Below are 21,854 nucleotides of genomic sequence, written 5' to 3' on the forward strand. Positions count from 1 at the left end.
TAAAAAACAAAAATATATATAAAAAGGCCAAAATAACCCTACGCACCTGTAGGGTCGACAGTAGGCCGGTAGCCGCCAAACCCATCACCCGAACCTAATGGATATCCATCCAAGAGGTCAGGCAGATGGGAAGGAGGCAGAGATTGGCTAGAAGCCCCAGACATACCTGCTGAACCGGCCGGGAGCGAGGTGGTCACCGGTGCCGGAGGCACGGTTGAAGCCGCCGTCGTAGAAACCAACGGAGGTGAACTCACCGGAGGTGAACTCACAACCGTGGTCGCCGCTGCGGAAGAGCCCGCAGAAAAACTCACCGCCGGCTCAGTGAAGGAATCAGTGAATATGCACTGACAGCCGGCGGAGACGACGTCACAGTTGGAACAGTTGCCTCAACCGAGTGAGCAACTGAACCAACACTTGAAGCAGGCGCAGTCGCCTGGGTCATCGCCTCGGGTAGGTTGACCAAACCTACCGTCATGGGTCCAGAGGTGCTCCTCCCCGCTCCACCCTGGAACGCGGTTGCATCCACGCCTGCATGAAGACAACATATTTAAATATAATGGCGGAAAGATATGAAGTTAAAGTTAAAGTTTACACTTACGAGTCCTCTTGAGCTTGAAGGTGCGAATAGGCGGGGACGAACCCGATGGAGCCGGTCTCTTCACGCCGGTCACCGTCGTTGTACTAGGTTGCCCGGAGGTGACAGCTGTCTCAACCTCCGGAACAGTGGTCTCATCACCACCAGGGTTCCCCGCCACCTCTTCACTCTCGGTCTCCGACTCTGACCGATTCCCCTGATCGGCAGTGGAGGCAACCTTCGCCTTACCCTTCCCGCCAGCAGCCTTCTTCTTCCGCGTGAAGAAATGACCATCTGCGGATTCCTCATCAGAAGATGACAAAATTAGAGGAATTCCAGCAGAGGTTTGAGCATTGACAGGGCGAGGGTTAAATAACTCCTTACCTGGCCGCGTGGCGCTCATGATCGGGTGGCCCGGCGGGTAGACCTCCACAAACCGATCCGCCGTTTGCTCCAAGATGGGCAACTCGTTCTCATCAAGAGCATGGGTACCCATCCGAGCGGGACCACCAGCTTCCCGCGGATGCAGGAGCGACTGTAGGTCGTTTCCCTCTGAAAACAAAAGAAAAACAGTTAAAAGAAAACTTTAAGTCAGCAAAGAAGACGGAGCATACCGTAAGGGATAGAGTTCAAACCGTATTCAAGGACGATGGGAATCTGTGGCGCCTCCGCCCCAGCATCTTTCAACACCCGGCTCATCCCGAGCATCACCATCCCGGACTCCGCAAAGCGGTAAACCGGAGACTGGACCCGGGAAATCTTGGAGAACCATTCCGCCTCCTCGTAGTTGAAGGCGTGAAGGTTCGGGAGAGCTCTCCCGTTCTTGAACGTCATCGCTCTGGGGACGAAGCGAGCGGAGATATAGAAGAACTCCCACTTCCAAGACCGAAGACTGCGCTCGGTAGCGCAGATCTTCAAACCCTTGATCCGAGTGACCAAGGTATACCACCCCTGGATCCACCTCCAGGAATAGAAGGTCATCAGGCGGTCGACATGGGGCTCCACGCCCAGAATGAGGCACACCCATTCAAAATGGCGAATCTTGGCGATCGCCATTGGATGTACCTCCGTCAGATGTACACCGTGTCTCTCCAAAACACGGTACACAAACTTCGTCAATGGGAACCTGAGATTCCCATAGATGAAGAATGCAGCATACACCCCTATTTTGCCCTTGGGGGCATCGTACACCGTCTGGTGTGGCTCAGGAAACTCAGGCTCGAAAGGCTCGAGCATGAACTTCCTGACGATGTACTGATACTGGTCGACGGGAAGAGCACACTGGCACTCGCCAGCAGTACTCTTATCGTCCCTATCAGAAGTAGACGTCGGATTCTCGGAATACACGTCCGACTCTTCAGCTGTAACTTCAAGATCATGAGAAGACATGTTTTGAATGTAAAGAAGAACGATTTCAGGAGAATGCTCAACAGAAAAGTTAGAGTATTCGCCGGAAATCGTTTAGAAGAAGAAGAGATGTGAAACTGTGAGTTGAGATGCATCATCTCCTCCCTTTATATACTCATCGCAATGAATGCGATGAATTTAATGCGGAAGAGAGAGGAAAGCGCAGGTGCAATGAAACTATGACACGTGGAATATGCAAGCTGGCAACAACTGTTGACAGGACGCGTGCCGTAAACTTCGCGGCCACGCGCCCGAAAACTCGCGCCCACGCGCCTGAAAAAGCGTCTGGAATGACCATATACTGTCACGTCGCCATAACTTCCTGCACGTCCTGACACTGTCAGAAGAAACCGTCGGACGACGTTTCAACAGTTTGGACTGTTCTTATCCTTTCACCAACTCTTCGAATTTCAAAAAGATTCAAAAGTAAGCGGGACTATACCCCTTACCTTGGAAACCAAGTAACTATAAGACAGGTGCGAGTACAGTGTTAAGGCAAAACCCTTCACATACTTAGCACCTGCAGGGAATTGAAGCCAAGAATATCTCGGCAACCAAGTAACTATAAGACGGGTGCGGGTACAGTGTCAAGGCAAAACCCTTCACATACTTAGCACCCGCAGGGAATTGAAGCCAGGAATACCTTGGAAGTAAAGTAACTATAAGACGAGTGCGGGTATAGTGTCATGACGAAACCCTTCACATACTTAGCACTCCGCAGGGAATTGAAACCAAGAAGGATCTTCTGGGCAGTGCTTGCGGAAACGGGAATAACATCCCCGCATAGCTGGAACGTCGAGATAGATTGTTTGAAGCTCCAAGATGGAATTGGTTGTTTAAACATAATTGATCACTATGTTCAAAACTACCAAAACCTCATGGAGAATCTACACAAGTGGAACTCAACGCTCCTGACTTGCGAGGAGGTTACAGACCTACCTGCATCATACCCAAAGATCAAGCAAAAAAGTCGGGAATTTCTGCATGTGACATTAGGACTTCCGCGGGAAGAATCCCCATGGAAAACCTTAAAACTAAACCCTTTTCAAAACCCTTTGCTTAAGTCCAAAAGTTCACCTCACTTATTAACAATTCATGAGAAGAACATTGGACTGGGGGGACTTGAAGAGGTAGGTCCCAGCAGAGCCCAGTTGGACCCGCAAGACTCACCTCAAAGAGGGACGTCTGCGCAGTTGAACCCGCAAGACTCACCTTCAACAGGGACGTCTGCGCAAAGGCTAAACTCGCAAGACTCACCTTGAAGAGAGACGTCTGCGCAGAAACCAACTGGATCCGCAGGATCCACCATGCTCAGAGACGTGACGTCCTTACGCGCAGTACGCAAGCTGTTCCCGCAGGAAAAGCCTCCCAATGGTCGACGTACTCCGCCTGTTCCCGCAGTAACGGATACTAGCCATCAGGGAAGGCTACCCGCGCAGCAAGGCTCACGCACAAGGCACTTAACTCTTAAATAATTCAGTAATGTCACCTGAAGGAGTGAGCAAGCCGGGAACACTCCCGCCCAAATGAGCCAGTCCGTACGCTACTGGAGGACCTTTTGTACTGTACCTGACGAGGTATGGACAAAAGGTCTGACCAAAGCAGCGACAGCTCACTGTGACAAAGGAATAGTACACAGCCGGCCTGGTCACTATCAGCCGCTGCCTACTCACCAACCCCTGTCACTATTAGCCGCTGCCTACTCACCAACCTGTCGTAGCACGTGCATAGCCTGCAGTTGGTGGAAAAGGAATAGTACACAGCCGGCCTGGTCACTATCAGCCGCTGCCTACCCACCAACTACCAGCATGGCATGTGCGTAGCCCACAGTTGGCAGAACAGGAATACTATTCAGCCGGCTGTACCTTCTTGGAAACCTACCTTCGGCTATAAATACTCCAACACCTTGGAATGGTATGGACATTACATTATCTTATCACATCTTATCTTCTCTAGCAATCTCTTAATATACACTTATATTCAAGAGCAATCTAGTCTGATTCTCACGCCGGAGGGTGGTCACAAGGAGGTACGCCCCCCCCTTCTCAGTGACGAGCTCACGGTGTCTGTTTTGCAGGTCATTAGAAGAACCATCTTTGCCGGACCTAACCCTTCGTGGGAAACATCTATTTAACCCCCAGATTATCCGTAATCTGCCTGAGATCAATTAGTGTTTCTTCACTCATCTTACAACTTCTACTGTGATCACCATGTGATGGTGCATGTTGATTGTTGAAGGATGCCCCATAGATAAACTTCACCAACTCAACATAATAGTTCTTTAGCAACTAAAAATGGACCGTAAGTACTTGGTACACATGCACAACTTTTATTACATTGGGTACAAATGTTTAAAAACACTATTGCTACATAAATAAATCATCTTGTGGTTGTGTATGATAAGGAGCAAATGTGAAAATGGAAATTTTGTTGAATTCACTCTTATCTACTTTTATGGTTGAGACATAATGATGTGGTCCAGAACAATGATACATTTCGAGGATGTCGTGGATCACTTGCCAAGATAATGTTTGCCAAAAGTTACCCGAGCATCCGTTACTACATGGTTTTTTTTATTTGTTACGTGACCGTCTATATAATACGACGCAACAAGTTACTACAAATCCGTGTTATTTGTTATATATACATAGAAGTAAAGACAAGATGAAAGATACCAAAATCTTATATAGGTAACAACTTAAAACAAAGGTATAGTAATAGTTTCACTGTTTCAGTCACATCGATCTTAATCTTATCTTAATGTACATATTATGTAATTGTGTGATACAAACAAAATTGGTGGGTCCCAAGTGCTTATGAAATTAATGTAGTTTGTGAATTCAACCGTTACTTTTGTTTTCACTTTGAATGCTAGTCACCCCACCTCATGTACCTCTGCCCTCACTGTGCTTCTGAAGCCATGTCCCATGGAGTGTTTTAATTGTATTTTAGCTTGTTTTTATTATTATTTTTATTATGAATCATTCTGATTCATTATTATATCCTAAACACAAACTTTTGTCTTCAGAGAGCATCACTGTTATTCAAAGTTTAATTTAATCTAATTTACAACTTAATCAAATTCGCAGAGAATCAGCCCATCCCAAATCGATGAACAATTTAAGTATGTAACACGCTAATATGTTCCGTTCGGTTCCTGTCAATGCATTTCGAAAATAAATGTTTAAACTCTTGACACACTTTTACATTTTTACCACTTCATGTAACTTGACTATAATGGTAACAGAAAGTGAGTTGAATGGTAGACAATTGTTACATTTATCATAAACTTCTAGAAGGTTTTCCGGAACTTTGGACGATCAGGATTTAATGTTGAGGATTTTAAACAGTGAAGATCAACCTAAAATGTAGTTACCACTTACCATCAAGGGTAACAATATATTATATAATTTTAAATATTTTTGAATCTTTTATAATTATTTAAATCAAATTAAATAAATCAATCATAATTTAAAATATTCAAAGTGTACATACATTTTTATATATACAATAGTAACTTGTAAAAGTGCAAAATGACTATAAATTTATTAAGCCGATTCTATAGGCCAGGTCAAAAGCACCACCACTTAGTTGTAAAACTAAAACTACACAACTCACCATGAAAACCATTGATATGTTTTGTGCTTCACAGGCTGCCATCACCACCATGGCTTCCGACATTCACCACCACCCTCCTCCTCCTCCTCCGGCCGCGCAGATAATCCAAGACCAAAAAAGACACACCACAACCATTAATCACCTCCCACCACCACCTCCAAACCACCAAAAAAATAAAAAGAAGCTCAAAACTCCCAAAATATTAAATGATCAAAAGAGAAAAAACATAGCTTTTGCTGATGAAAACAATGAGGAACAGTTAGTTACAATTAAGAATAACCAAGTTGTTAGAAGACAAGGAGGAGTGTTACTAGGATGGGGTTGCACTAGGCCTGGTGATTTCATTAGTCCGGCTAATTCTTCGAGGTTTTTGTTGTCGGATAAAGCGTTGTCGGATCAGTTTGATCCTCTTTTGAAGCAAGTGTCACCACCAGCACCACCACCGCCACCTGTTGAGGAAAAAGTTTATAATTTGGATAATGAGATGTCTTTCAAGAAGATGATGGGAAATTAAATTCTTCTCCGGTCAAGATGACAACGACGACTCCTCGGTCATCGTCGTCTTTGTCATCGCGCTCGTCCGATCAACAGGTCTTTTTTTATATGTTATTATACTATGTTAAAATCCAGTGTATTACACATGCAGAATATATGATAAAAATATGAAAAGAAAAAAAAATGTTATGATTAGTAATTACACACTTATGCTGATAACTATGCAACCTATACTGATAGTTTTCAGTATATTATTGGTTATGTGACGCGGTTATGTAACTAGTTTATGTATCACAAAAAGTATTCGTTTATGTATATATTTTTATGTGTATTTAAAAAATTGCTATTTCTTAATTCAGGTGGGATATATATACACCTTAGGTCAGCGAAAACAATTTAGGGCTTTCCACACTTAATTAAGGCCTTCAAGTTCAAAAATATATATATATAGATATATTATAATAGGTAAAGTAAATTAAAAAGTAATATATTGGTGTGGTGGTAGACTTGGTTGTTACTAAAGTAGAGGTGAGTATAACAACCTTTATTAAGCAATTTTTTTTTCTTTAACAGTTGTCATAAAAAGACCCAAAATCTTATTTTGATTTAGGCCTCCACATTCATTGAGCCGACCATGAGTATATATGTTGTTGGATATAGAAATGGTAATAAAATGAATTTGGTTGCAGGTGGTTGTGTTAAAAGTGTCACTGCATTGCAGAGGTTGTGAAAGAAAAATGAGGAAGCATATATCTAAAATGGAAGGTATACAAAACTTCATAATTACTCTATTATTCATGTATATTTTTATTTGTCTTCAATATATATAAAAACATGAACTTTTAATACTTTTGTTTAAATTCAAGACGAAAATATTGACATAAATGAAACAATTGTTGTAGGGGTGACATCCTTTGACATAGACTTTATGGCAAAGAAGGTGACAGTGGTCGGTGACATAACACCGCTAGCAGTTCTCACAAGCATGTCAAAGGTCAAGAACGCTAAGTTATTAACTCCAACAACAATTGCGTCTCTGCCAGTGCCCCGGGTGGACTCGGATTTCTCCGAAATCAAGAAGTAATTAGGATTCGTAGCGTAAATTAACGTGAGATTAAGTAGGCTAGTGGTCTTAATCTTGGAGTGTTTTGGTTCATTTTACTATTTTAGTTATGTTGTGGACATGATTTGTGATTTAGGTGGAGGGGCACCACGTACTCTTTGGTATTTTTGTGATTAACAAAATAAAATAAGAATTAAATTGGAATAGTTTTCATAAGCCCAAGGTGTGACAGTAACATGACATTGAATTTGTTCTGCCCAAAAAATAAGTTATAATAACAAAGTGGGAAGGCATAAGAATATTAATTTGCTGTAAATTTCTATTATCCCTTTCTTCTTCCTTTGGACCCGGTTCAAGGGTCGTGTATTCTTTGCCATTTAAGACCTCTAACTTTGTTATAATAAGATTGGTTTTGTAATTCAAGAGAGAGCGTTGTGGCACAGCTTGTTGCTTGTCTTCATATCATTTTATCATTTTATTGTAATCGGTTTGTTTTTAAATGGAAAAGAGGTTTCTAGCTAAAAGAATTACTTAGCGCATGATCTAGCAGCATCAACTACATAGTAGATTTGTCACTTCCTATATTTTTTATGGTAGTGTGTAGAAAGAGTGACTCTTTGATTATCTAATCTATAAATAATCCTGATGCGTATAAGTAATTTGCATGAACGGAAAAGGTAATTAATTATGAAAAAAGATAAGGTGAAAGTAAGGGTTTATTGCACTAATTCATGATAACACTTTTAAAATTTGTTCTTCAAGCAGTGAATTTATAAACATACAAGTAACAAGCATCCCCATCTTTTTCCGGAAAACTTATTCAATTTCATGGTTTGGATGTGAAAAAATAATCGCGTCGAAAAAGACGACTGAAAAAGAAAATGTCTCATCATAGAAGCTAACGGTTGATAATGATCTTGTAGAAGAAGATTCCTACATGTTATTTGCCATATATTTGGTCATTAGTATACATGTAACCTTATAAGTTTATTATCATACTAATTAAAAAGTTTTTTTTTACCTTGCTTGTGAGTTCTATAAGGGCCATAGTTTGTTTGTATGGGCCCATGGCTTGTGAGCTTTGTTAAGAGTTTTAGAAGAACAATAGTTTGTTTGTATGGGCCATGGAATAATACATTCATTCATACAGTATTGTTTGTTAAATAAAAATTATCATTATATGGATGAAAAATAATCCGACCTGCCGGATTCGAACCAGCGACCTAAGGATGGCTTTGAGATGATACCCACTACAGTCCTCCGCTCTACCAACTGAGCTAAGGTCGGTTTGTGTCATTTGTTGTATTTCTAACTTATATTAATAAAATTAAAATAAAAGTGAAAAATCAATTTAAGTGCTTTATAGTTTACTAAAATTTGAATTCAGTGGATGTGACATTATAACTCCACAGCTGAGGTTATGAATAACAAACTCAACAACATGACCAAAAATTGATTATCTAATTGATTATATCCCTAATATATCATAGAATCATTTGACAAAAGCAAATCCCAAACACCCCTAATTCCGTATTCCGGTCTAAACGAAAAGGTTAGGTTTATACTTTATATGATGATGGTTAATTTTTGCAATAATAAAATAGACATTTATGAAGACATGAAAATAATCCAAGTCATTAATACCCATCCTGTGTTATAATGGCTCAACAACATTTATCATCGTTACATTTTAAATCCAACACCACCTTGTACAACATCTGAACACTTAACAAAAACACCTAAACTTGGTTCTTCATTGACCGGTTCTTTGTTCCCGTTATTTGTTCACCTGGTTCTATTCCTACAACCTAAACTCGTGCTCCTACCATCCACCTGCAATTTCCATTACTAACTCGTCTACCAACACCTCAGCAATTTGCTTACTGACAGCATCCATTTCATCAACCGGTTCGAACCAATCCAGATCCTTATCGATAGATATATCCTCAAACTCCTCATTTGCATCTCTTTCTTGCTTAGCCAGCAACTTCTGCAGCTGATCTTCAAACCCGATTTCAACCAATGTCATTTGAATTCCTCGTTGGCCTAACGGGCTTGATACCATAATCTTTGAAAGGACTAGCATTGCTTCGTTTATGCGGTCATGAAACAAATGCCTTTCGGGTCTTGAAATGGTAGGATATTGGGAGTATTTCTTTTCAAGATGATCAAATAATATAGGATCTATAGGACAGTCTACAGAGTAAAATGTGGTTATGAATGTGTATGGGTCGTGATCATAGAAACCGGAATCATGTAGCAGATCTGTTAAGTAAGTAGATTCCCAGTTTTCTGACTCGGAAACTGTAAATGATGATGATCTTTGCTCAGCTTCTTCGTCATTTGCGCTATCATAAACTGATTCAGACTCCATTTTCAGCAAATGAAGTTGCTTCCTTAGCGCTGAAAACGCAGAGGTGTTGCATACTTACATATTTATAACTTACAAAAAAATAAAGAAAAGGAAATGGAATTAAGGAGTTTGAAACATTAGCTACCATGTATTCGCGAACTGACTCTCTCGAAGCAATCGGAACCGGATGATGCATCTTCTGTAGGAGGAACTTCCAGTACTGAAGTCTGACCCTGTTGGTCAAATTCCTTTGAGCCTTCAGAAGATTCTGGCTCGGGTCCAGACAACTGAGTGCAAACAGTACCCTGTGAGTTTGCAGTCCATGGTTATTACAGCTTCTAGAAGGTGAAAGTTAAAACATAACTAATAGCCACTAAAATATAAAGTTTAAAATTCAAATTGTTTCTCTTAATAGCCATGGTCCATGAAAAACACTTAGATTTACTAATATCATGCTTCACACAATACTAAAAGTAATTAATCAATGCCAAGTGTCAATATGGTAAAAAAGCAAACCTGTGAATTTAAACTGTCTTCATTAACAGATGATGAATCTGCATCTCCTAGCATGCGAACATCGATAACAGAAGGTGACTTTGTGGTAGCATTTTGAATATCAGAAATCAGTAACTCTTGTTCAACAGGATCCTCGTTCTCAAAGAAAGTCTCAGTGGGTAAAACATAATCAAATTCATGAACACATGCATTGCAACGTTGTGAGGACTGACATCTTCTACTGTAAGGTCTTAAACTTTTGGATCGTGGTTCTTCTTTGTGGCTTAATTTACCCTTCACCCCCTTACTTTTACCTCGATTAACAGGCTCGTTAAGCACCATTATCTTCACATCAGCATTAGCTTCATGATAATTACTCGTTTTATGGATTCGGTTGTGGGAAGACGGAGAAAGAGATCTTGATCTTGATGTGTTTCTGAGATATTCATCTCTCCAACCATATTCATCATTGACGCCAACCGGGACCGCCGCATATCCAGTTTTATTGCGCCGTGTTTCAATATTGGGAACTGAAAGCATTTCTTCCAGTGTGTTATTTTTGCCAACTCCCATATCTTTATATCCATGAGTTTTCCACCGTTGTGACATTCTCTTTTTTGCTTCCTTAATCACTGCAGATTCAGACATATTAGAGGGTGAACGCCTGGGTCGGGCCCTCGTACTTTGGTGAAATGAATTCCGTGGAGAAACCGCCATCATTTCTGATTCACTAGCATATGCACTTGCATATTCTATAAAACCAGAATCAAATAAACTAATATGCCCACTTTCAAAGCCCTCTTTCATTTGAGTAGTAATTTGTCTTGCAATATCTCTAGCTTCTTTGGACTTGTGTCTGGAAGATTTGAATTCATTTGGCGGGCCCTTGTACAATTCTGATTCTGTATCATTGTAGATCTGTGCAAGATTTGGCTTAAGGACCACAATTCTTGTAGGGGAAATGGCGGTTGCATCTTTCCTTTCTGGCTGATATCTTGACGATCTACGCGAGTTATTATTACTGTGACATGAATAGCCTGAATGTGCATCTTCATTTCTTTGATGAGAAACAGGAACACGATAGTTTATTGTTTCTTGCAAGACTTTTACATTGGACCCATGCCTGACAGCATTTGAAGGCTTTAAAAGTGTTATCTGGTTGCAGAGAGGACCATAAGGGTTGTCTTGTTGATCCTTATGCAGAAAACTGAGCATCAAGTCTGAGTTAGAATCTACTCTTTCAAGTTTGGTTTTGATTGCAATCGACTCTCTAAGCATTTCATCACATCTTTCCTGGATGTACCCTAATTCCAGCTTCGTGGATCTCCGTTTTGCAGTGAATTGTGGTGAATACAGTTGATTTCCAACATGTGATGCTTCTGGATCTTCATACACATCTTTGAAATGCTGTTGTTCCATTGTCGTCTTCCTATCTAACTGATGATTGAATGACTTTTCATTCTTCTTGACAGTAGTATTCTTGGAACTTTCAGGCACCTTTTTTTGTTGTCTGTGAAGAGGCTGTGGAGATGGCAGTCCATCTAGACCCATAAGCTTCGCTATAAGACTTGGTGACCGCTTTTTTGCTGAAGTTTCGTTCATCATTTCTTTAGCTAATAATGTCTTCATGGATGTCCCATAAACTTGTTTAGAAGATGGTTGCCCGGTTTCATACATGAACTGCAATCATCATATCGATTTAGTCACGCCTGTTAACTTCTGTTATACATAAAAGATGCAGAGAAAGTAGAATATTGTGACACTCATAACTTGCATAAATTAATCACAGTAAATTGGCTTATGACCTAGTGACTGTAAAAGAACATGCAAAATTAAGTAATAAAGCCTTGTCTCACCTTTTTTTGCTCCGTGAAACCATCACTCTGGGACCTAGCGTGAACAGTTTTCCGGTTCTGGTTATCTCCATTCCCTGGAAAAAAGTTATTAATGCTTGCTCAAATGCAGAAATGCATCATTAATTGTCAGATAATAAGTTACTTTCATAATTAGATCAAGGAAATTATGACCAGGCAACTTGTAAGTTGTAACTAGAACCTGTGTCCTAGCTAGCAGGATTACAAAAACAGAACTATTTAGTTCAAATTAAAGGCTATATTATTAAACAAAAAGCAAAATAGGTAGCTTAAAAAAGCATTTAAGCATCTAGATTAGCTAAATCCACACTCAATTGGTAAGGTTTCAGAGCAGCATGCCCTGCATCACCATAACTCAAAAACTTGTGCAAACAAATCACCTTAAACCACCACCACCACTACCACCAGAAGCCGACTCTACCAACAACCCTAGGTCTCACCGTCCATGGCGAAATCACATTAAAACACAGCAAAACAAAATAAAATAAACAACAATCACAAATCAAACCCTTATTGTCACTTCATCAACACAAAAAATCACAGAATCAGAGTTAGGGCTTTAATTTCCTTCCTAACATGCAAAACTTAATAGTTAACATTCACAGCATAAAATCAAAAAACTGATTCCACACATCTATTAAACTTAGCAAATATTATATCAGTTTTAAACATATTCTCACTGTACTCAACTGCTTTCAATTTAACAGCTCAATATCCTCAACAATAAAGCAAAGCATAACAAACCTAACACAAAAATTACAGAACTAGAGTTTAATTTTCACCTCCAAAGAGGCACGGTAACTTCGATTTCTTCCGCTTATCTCTCTCCATATTCAACCTACAACACAATTACCGTTAGCGGAGTTAACAACCTAACAATATACAGATGAAATTGATAAATGTAAGTGTACAGAGAGAAGAATGTACATTAAATTCGGCTTCGGTTGAATGAATAATTTGGAGTCTAGAGAGAGTATGTGTGTGTGAGAGAGTGTATGTGTGTGATTTTGAACTTTCAAAAATGTGAAGAAGGAGGTGAGTGAGAGAACTGTGAAAAAGGTCCCTAGAAGAGCAAGTGGCTCATCTTAACCTGTAATATCTCTTTTGTGACACGTAATACTATTTTTGTCTTAATTCTATTTTGACTCTAGTAATCAGCACTCTAAACGGATTAGTTTAACTGAAAATGAATTAAAGATAAAAGACTATGCGTTCTGAGTTTCGTTGGTCCTGGATTCATCCTCTAGTATTACGTCATATCGTGCTGACCAGATATGTTTTGGATAAAGCGCTGCACTTTCCCAGACACACCCCTCCAATTTGGCCATTAGTACCCGTGAGTGGGCTCGCGTCGGCCTATTCGCACCACCGTCGCTGACGCTGGTTGCGGTGTTCGTGAGTCACCGGATAGTTTAAGGGTATTGTATTGGAAGTGGGAAATGCATGTAGATATGTGTGGTTTTTCAATTTTTATGTGTAGTGGTTAAAGCTCATTGTAATTGTTAGATGATATTTAAATTAAAATGAAATGATGTGAATGATATGCAAAGCTTTAAAAAGTGTGATTGAGGAGAAAAAGGCAAGAACGTTGTCATGGTAAAAACGCTCTTGAAGAAGAAAAGACCAAAAACGTCTCATGTAGGCAAGAGGCGTGGTGGTGTTTAGGCGTTAATGAGGTGTTACACGGGATGGGCAATGCCCCACTCGCATGCCCTAAAAATCGAAGTGAAATAAAATATTGAAAGTGGCAGTTACGTTTTTCTTCTCTTACTTTCTGAGAACTGAAGATACAATTTGGTTTCGGTTATACCTCATTATGAAAGTCAACCGCACCAGAACTAGGAACCAAACCTTCTCAAACTTATTTGAATGTTGGTTATTTGATTTGTGGTTAAAATTCATTATTTTAACCCAAACATTTCATATCCACATTCGTCAATAAATGTTTTAACAAAAATTTCAAATATAGGTTATTATTTTGAGTTAAAATTTCCAGGCTTAAAACATGTTTTAACCTAACTAAATCCTATAGACAGGCTCTATTGCATGTTGTTGGCCATAGAACATCACATAAATGTTTTCGTTCTGTACACGAATGCCTTCATAATTTATGTACGATACAAAGCTTTGCCTTAAATTAATTGGTCCAGCTCTTCAAGAAGATAATTCCTCATCAAGCCTAAAGTGGTCCTAGTTTCTTTAAACTCCAAACAGTTTATTGTAACATATTTTTTTTTTTATTTGCCCATCATGTGACCAAACAAAAAGGACTCGTACTCCATGGTTGTTTGGTTCTCCTAACTACTTTTTAACAGAATAAATCTTTTCAAAGAAATTAGAGTTCGAAGAAGTTGGATTTGCAATTATAATTCCTGGGCATATGTTTTTTCTTTACATGTCTGAATTATCTTAATCTTCTATAACTTATCTTATTCTAATAACGATCCCTAATCTTTCTAAAAAAAACACTCATTTGCTATCTATTCCAGCTTTGCGTGTCAAAACATTTACCCCAACATCCTTATCTCTCTACCTTCAACGTACGATTTTGTATCTTCTTGATAACTCGATATTCTATATTTACTTTATATGGAAATCTCTTGCTTCACCGATCCCGTACTCTCTACCTAGCCCATCCTACCTAGACATGGTTACGTCTGGATCACCATCTATGACTCGCGCTATGTCACTGTGAAGAAGTCGGTACCCCCACAAATGCATGAACACTTGTTTTAATCCTAGCATGAACATCTCTTATTATCTCTATTGTTTCATAGGTACTATTTACTCATACAGTTGTCTCAAATCAATTGACGTGACTTACTAACGTATGTCTTTTTAAGGCCAACTTTAACAATTATAAACAATACTTTGAGCCTCGAACTTGTGTTCTCTTCTGTTTAAGTTCTGATAAACTTGCAAAACCGAAGTCGGTAGCCTTACCACAGACACCATTGGACGTGAGAATCAATACTGGTTTCGCAAAACTCATAAAATTTAAGCGCATGTGTGAATAGTGCATATATTGTCTTACTTCAACATGGTGTATTTATACTATGTATGTAGCGTTTAGATGCCAGTATCACAAGGATGGACACTAACAAAATGGCAAGCAATCCATTGTTTTCCTATTGGTGGAATTTGCCCGATCCATTATGCATGTTGCCATGTAAGCATGACCACAACATGTGCCCATGTATGGCCCGAATCCGTTGGGCCGTAATATCATGAGTTTCGGGTTTTATTCCCATTCCCAACCAACTTTAAACATGAAAAACTTTAAAAATGCAAATTACTTAACCCACATAGATGGAGGTCCATGCTATGGTGGTTGCCAAACTTATTGAAAGAAAATGACATTTCAAGTGGTGTATGAACAAAAATTACCTGTTTTTTATGGCAATTGAAGCTAATTAAAATGATAGGACCATGTAATATTAAAAGCAGATCAATTACAAATACCAAAAATATATAAACTCAAAATTCTTATATCACATATTTTTCCTAAAAGAATTCGAATTTAAATTGATCGTATGATATTTTATTATATTTATATTTATTGTGTAGCTATTATTTTGTATAGATAATTGTTCTGTCTTTATTTGTATTGATAGATCAAGTCATGTGACAAGAGATAGTGCCCGAAATAGCTGCCAACTATTGTCATTTAAATGGTCGAGTATTTGGTTAGTTATTAAATGTTTAAATCAAACCAAACTAGCCAACTAGGTGGTTGCGAATTATTCCCCTAACATACCAACAATAGGCATAAACCATCCGTAATGGTGGACGCTTGAATGACAAAAAGAATGGTAAGTTAGGATCCTATGACCCACGGATGAGCCAATCGATCTACAGAAATTGCATTGTCTGGCTACGTCTCTAGACATTTGTGGCGGGCATCCATGTGAACGGGTGAGGTAGGAAGGACAATTTGAGTTATACTTTATTATCAACCTATCAAATATAATTATAGAACTAACTAAATAGTTAACTTAAAAAAGTATTTAGATTAAGATAAAGTGCCTATCACATAATCATGTACTTAATGAGTGCTTGATCTAAAACAGTTCTAACTTTGTTGGGAAAAAAATTTATTATTGTCTATACGTAAATGAATTAAGTTGAATAATTTTAAATTTAGTTATGGTTTCCTACAAATTTCTAACGGAAAAATGGCATAGGCATCAAACAGTTTTCTAGTAGCGAGTAATCAAGTGTTATTTTTTTAGTACTTTCGTAACATTGAAATATTAATTGTTTGTAGTTTGTTAGGTTATAATTTATAGAGATGTTACATTTTTTTTTCAGCTAAATTGTAAAATATTTAGTTTTATTGTTTAGATTTGATAGGCTTTTGTACGTTATGGCCTGTGACGGAAAAGATGGCCAAAAAAATAATCCTGTCGATGAAGAATCTGCCAGTAGAGTGGTAGGTTATTTGACTAGCTATGTATTTTTCATTTTTGTTTTATAATTTTATATATATATATATATATATATACACTCGTAAACAGTTTATTGTAATACAATAGCAAGCAAAATATAACACAATCCTGAGTAATTTAACACGTGGTCAAGGGAAAAAAACGCAATGTCCAGAAAAAAAGACACGGTGACGAAAATAACAAAAAAACACAATAATAAATAAAATTAAAGACATAATGATCTAAACATAAATTCTAAAATTTACAGGTTAGAAATCGGAAAACGAAAATCTAATATGGTAGAGTTCGATTAAACGGTTCCAATGCCGCTAATTTGAGTTCAATCGGAGTCCGTTTGAGATCTTCTGTGACTTTCTAGTTTGAAAAGACTATGTATTTGAACCAAACCCTTGGTTTATGCTCTTAATTAGTTTCCTGTCATTTTTAATGTCTTGTAAGTTGTAAGTAAAGGGTTTTTTCTGATGATTGATGGGTATTAGGTATATGTCATTTAGATCTATAATAATAAGTAGATCATTGTACTAAGTCGAAGCTTTTATCTAACTTTAGAACTTATAAAAGACGGATAATAGAATATACCTATAATTAGTCTTTAATCGGTGGTGATTTTGCATGATCAATCATATAATCTAAGCGAATCTAGAGAAAGAGAGAGAGTATCTAAATTTTGATTTTCTGTTTATATCAAACTGAAAGAAAATATCCATATAGACTTAAGTTATAGTATAAAACCTATATAAATTAAGTTGTAAGATTCCTGTTTTTTTCCAACCAATAAAGCTCGGCTGCCCAATGTTGGATCAATGTAACCCAATGGTAAAAGGCGAGCTTATACGTTTGCGATCGTAAACGGCGCTGGGTAGGCCAAACTCATCTTCACCGCCCGAAATCCTGCTCCTCAAATGTTCACTTCCGCTCCAATGCCACAAGTTGCAAGATTCCTAACTTGTTTCAAAGTTAGACTGGTAGAGTAATGTGAAGTAAAAATAAAGAAATAGATTAGTATATTGAGTTAAACAACACTTAGTTAGGTTTTATAAAAATAACACACATGGATGATCCGCATTCTCAGATTCTCTACAATGATTTGAAATAAAAATTATAAAACTGCAAGTAACTTAAAATGTTCAAATACCAACATGGCACATACCATAAAATCAGCAATAAGGGGGTAAAATACCATATTTCATAAACTACTTAACAACCAGTTTTTTTTTCTTAATCGCCGACTTTCTTATATTTAGTATATCGCACTCTCTAAATTTGAAGAGCCCCAATGCCCCACTATGGCAAGACTATGTTGTCTTAACCGGGCCCACGCTGGCTTCAGAGTTTGGCTTGGGCGTTCCCCCGAGAAATCATACCGCCGGCTGCCACTTGACAGTCATTGTGCCACTACAAGAGCATATCTCTCTGGCATAACACACGGTGGGACGAAAACTGGGGTGGGCTTTGGGTTCAAACTGACAACCTTTGCACAAGGCCTAGATCAAATCTTTCATTGGCAATATCCACACAAAAGTGACACAAGTGAGATTCAAACCTGGGTCTCCACTGGAGAACCCAAACCTCCTACCATTAGGCCACAAGTGAGGGGATTAACACTAACAGCTAGGTTTTAAGACGGAATAAATTTCGTGTATAATATTCATATTAAACCTAATTAAGATTTGGTTGTTGAAAATTGAAATGCAATGTCAATTTGTTTTTGACCCTCATTATCATTGTCTTAACATCAATAATAGACACTTATTATAATATGAAGGGTTCTATTGATTGGTTTCATCAAATCATCAATCAAATGTCATCATTCTCATCTTTATCTATTAAATAGATTTTATACCACGTATTACATGGCTGTTTACATTATTTGTTTATAACGTTTATATATTTTATTAAATTTTAATTTTATTTATTTAAAAAAGTTAATAATATACTTAGGGTTTGATAATAAAAGAGTTTCGCAAATAAATAAGATGTTATATCAATTGATTTTTTTAAGCCGGGATACCAAGGATCATCATGACAAAAAGATCACTCTTTCACACGAAGAACAGAAACACATATTTAACATACATTCGGTTTCGGAATTTAATTATGTTTTGGGTTTGGTTTACAAATATTAAATATTTACTAATGGTTGTCAAACCATATGACACCTTTGGACCTTTGGTTCCAACGTACATCTTTCAAGGTCATCTCCAGGTTACCTGGTTGGTGATATGTATCTCCAGCTGTGCATATGTTTGAGGTCTTTTCGATGGAGGAAAACTATAGTAAATAATTAAAAACGTACACTTTTCTTTTTTTAAACCAACATATTTAGGTTAACTCAGTAAATCTTTAGTAAATATTCTTTTACAAATAACTAATAAAACTTGGTAATGATAAACCCCTGCTCTATTCCCAATTGTTAAATTTAAATCATCGTATACTTTATTGTTTTACTTTTTCGAGAGAAGGTATTTGTGAATTTAAAATGAGACCATCTGATTCACTTGAGAGTGATACGGGTCCTGCTAGGGACACCCTCCACACCCATGAATACGCCGTGTATAGGCCTATACGTGGTATATTAGGATACAATTTGACGTCCTAGCCTGGCTATATCATAGGGTTGTCGGATCGTACCCTAATACGCCGCGTATTGGGTTTTGTTTATTATTGGAGCACGGCTCCCTTCCCTCCCTCTCCGCCATTTCTTTTCCTCTTTTTTTCCCTAACCCTCACCCTCACCCTCTTCATTCAACCAACACCAACAACCATATATGTTTTTGGAGTCGGACGAGGAGATGCCGAACGGTGCTAACGGTCAGTCGGAGTTAAACCAGGTCTCGTTTTATCTTTATTTAGTATATGTTAGGACATAGTTGTAGATATTAGGACAGATATTTGGTGAATAGTTTACTTTTAAATTTGTCTAGGCACCGACCGTTTTTCGGTAACCCTAGTTCGCCGGGCCTCCCAAACTTAAAATATATATCCCGTACTATTACCGTTGTTAAAAATTTTATTATATTATTACTATTAAAATATTAATATTATGATTAAGATATTGTTGTTATAAAAATATTATTGTTAATAAAATAAAATACTATTATTGTATCTATTAAAATACTATTATTATTATTATTATTAAAATAATAATTTGAAAATACTATTTAAATATAAATTATTATATTATTAAAATATTATTAAAATAATAATATTAAAATACTATTATAATACTAATTATTATATTATTATAATATTAATTATTATATTATTATTATTTTTATTCTAAACATATAGTTGTTAGTATTAAAGTATTAATTTTTATATTATTATTAGTACTAAAATATTATTATTATTAGGTACGTGATGTACGCCAGAAGCTGGGATTAGGCGGCGACGCAAGACGTTAGAAGATACGTTCGTATACTATATTATATAATATAATATAATATAATATTATTATATTATATTATGTTATATTGTATTATATCAAACGGGTGCTGGTTATGTTAGTGAGTTTTTCTAGAAAAGTCCACCAGTGTTGTCTTATTATGGTTTTTTTTCCTTTTTTTTATTTCTTTTCTTTTTTTATTATTAATGTTATTTATGATTATTATTAATATTAATATTATTTAATTATCAATAACATATTATTATTGGAAATTCGATAAAGGGCGTTCAGTAGCAGTGGCTTATTAATGTTATTTGGGAAAATTGACAGTGCGAAACGAACTTTTAAATTATTGGCTGGTTTCGTTATGGGCATCTTCAATCAGTTACAGTGGCTTACTTGCGAAAACTGGCATTTCCAAACGAACTTTCAATTTCTTGGCTGCTTTCGTTATCGACATCTCAAATCTGGCTCTTCGATTTCTTCGAACTCCAACGATCTTGACCGCCGGTCACCACTGACAACCGTAGTTGTGTTCACTCGAACACATATCAGTCGTCACTAAGCTTAAGCTTAGGCTTGTTATTAGTTTTATTTTTAGTTGGGGATATTCTAAGTTGTTCATGTTGCGTATATTAAAGAATTATCGGCTTATATATACGTGTATATATATAGTAGATGTGCGGTATAAGAATTCATTGCGTCGACATAACCAGCACCAGATCAAGACGCTAGTTTGATGAGTTTGAATCTCTCGGATCCGCGGTATCCGCTAACAGCAGCGAAAACAGGAGCCCCTACTTTGGAGAGATAGGTGGAAATTCGGTCATTGCTCCAACATAACGAGCACCAGATTGAGAAATTAGTTCGCACTTAGCTGAATCGGTTGACACGTATGCAGACGTGGATTTAGGTTCGGTGTTGACCCGGATATTAACACGTTTATTTATAGCATTCGTTGACACGTTTGCATAATACACAATGAAAGCACAAACTCAAACAACAATCTATACAATAGCAATTGTCTTCATTATTTTTCCCTTCTTCTTGTTTGACTGGTCGTTGAAGAGAATTGCTATTGTATGGATTGTTGTTTGAGTTTGTGCTTTCATTGTGTATTATGCAAACGTGTTAATATCAGCACCAACACGGAGCCTAAATCCACGTCAGCATACGTGTCAACCGGTTCCGGTAAGTCCCTGCTAATATCTCAGTCTGGTGCTCGTTGAGCTGTAACAATGACCGAATTTCCACTTATCTGTCCAAAGTATGGGCTCACGTTCTCGCTGCCGTTAACGGATATCGCGGATCCGAGAGATTGAAACTCATCAAACTAGCGTCTCGATCTGGTGCTGGTTATGTAGGTGCAATGAATTCTTATAACGCACATCTACTATATATGTATACGTATATATATACGCCGATAATTCTTTAATATACGCAACATGACCAACTTAGAATACCCACAACTAAAATTAAAACTAATAACAATCCTAAGCTTAAGCATAGTGACGACTGATATGTGTTTGAGTGAACACAACTACGGTTGCCGGTGGTGCCGAAGGTCAAGACCGTTGGAGTTTGAAGATATCGAAGAGGCGGATTTGAGATGCCGATACCGAGAGCATCCAAGAAAGGGTTCGTTTGGCACTGTCAGTTTTTCCTAAGGTAATCACCGTAACTGATTCAAGATGTCCATAACGATAGCAGCCAATAAATTGAAGGGTCGTTTTGCAATGTCAATTTTCCCATATAAGGCCTGCTACCGAACACGCTTTGCCAAATTGTGAATAATAATATATTATTCATAATTAAAATAATATTAATAATAATAATTATAAATAACAAAAAAAAGAGAAGAAAAAAAAACAAAAAACATAACAAGACAAGCTGGTGGGTTTTTCTAGAAAAGCTCCCTTATACGTATAGACCTATACGCGGCGTATTGGTTTGAATAATACGCCGCGTATAGGTCTATACGCGGCGTATTACTTTTGCTGAATTATTGGAGCCCGGCTCCCCTCCCTTCCCCTCATTTCGTTTCTCTATTATAAAGCATGCGTGTTTGATCGACATTCAACCAAAAAACAATATAACATTTGTATTATATATACCCAGAATGTCTTGGTTTAACCATTTATT

At 37.7% G+C, this 21,854-nt stretch overlaps 1 protein-coding gene, 1 non-coding gene and 1 pseudogene across 4 annotated transcripts; 1 reads left to right on the forward strand and 2 right to left on the reverse strand.

Moving 5' to 3' along the window:
- The first annotated feature begins 5,561 nt into the window (after positions 1-5,561).
- On the forward strand, positions 5,562-7,196 carry LOC143596327 (uncharacterized; annotated as a pseudogene). The gene is made up of 3 exons (XR_013146690.1): positions 5,562-6,190; positions 6,784-6,859; positions 6,997-7,196. The product of XR_013146690.1 is annotated as an uncharacterized LOC143596327 (transcript).
- Positions 7,197-8,352: 1,156 nt separating this feature from the next.
- Positions 8,353-8,444, reverse strand: TRNAY-GUA (transfer RNA tyrosine (anticodon GUA)). The gene is given in 2 exon segments: positions 8,353-8,388; positions 8,408-8,444. It is a non-coding gene; the product is annotated as a tRNA-Tyr (tRNA).
- Positions 8,445-8,949: 505 nt separating this feature from the next.
- LOC143596332 (uncharacterized) lies at positions 8,950-12,910 on the reverse strand. 2 transcript variants are annotated; one of them, XM_077075127.1, is made up of 6 exons: positions 12,807-12,910; positions 12,662-12,717; positions 11,862-11,935; positions 10,027-11,685; positions 9,656-9,797; positions 8,950-9,560 (listed from the first exon to the last, which is right to left on the reverse strand). In XM_077075127.1, coding segments are annotated over exons 1-6 (2,514 nt in total). In that variant the 5' UTR covers positions 12,809-12,910; the 3' UTR covers positions 8,950-8,979. The 2 variants fall into 2 exon arrangements, with proteins under 2 accessions (XP_076931242.1, XP_076931241.1); XM_077075126.1 differs by having other exon boundaries at positions 9,656-9,815.
- Positions 12,911-21,854: the final 8,944 nt, after the last annotated feature.

The sequence above is a fragment of the Bidens hawaiensis genome, unplaced genomic scaffold, assembly GCF_021521415.1.
Source record: "Bidens hawaiensis isolate Kalapana, Puna unplaced genomic scaffold, B.hawaiensis_p1.1 tig00046234_1, whole genome shotgun sequence".
NCBI classification, from domain to species: Eukaryota; Viridiplantae; Streptophyta; class Magnoliopsida; order Asterales; family Asteraceae; genus Bidens; species Bidens hawaiensis.

What these genes read in the sequence shown, in the direction of transcription:
- LOC143596332 (XM_077075126.1), bottom strand. An exon ending in GTTTCACGGAGCAAAAAAAG is followed by an intron (nt 11,686 to 11,861) that starts GTGAGACAAGGC and finishes TGATGATTGCAG; the next exon opens with TTCATGTATGAAACCGGGCA. An exon ending in AGTCAGTTCGCGAATACATG is followed by an intron (nt 9,561 to 9,655) that starts GTAGCTAATGTT and finishes CTGCGTTTTCAG; the next exon opens with CGCTAAGGAAGCAACTTCAT.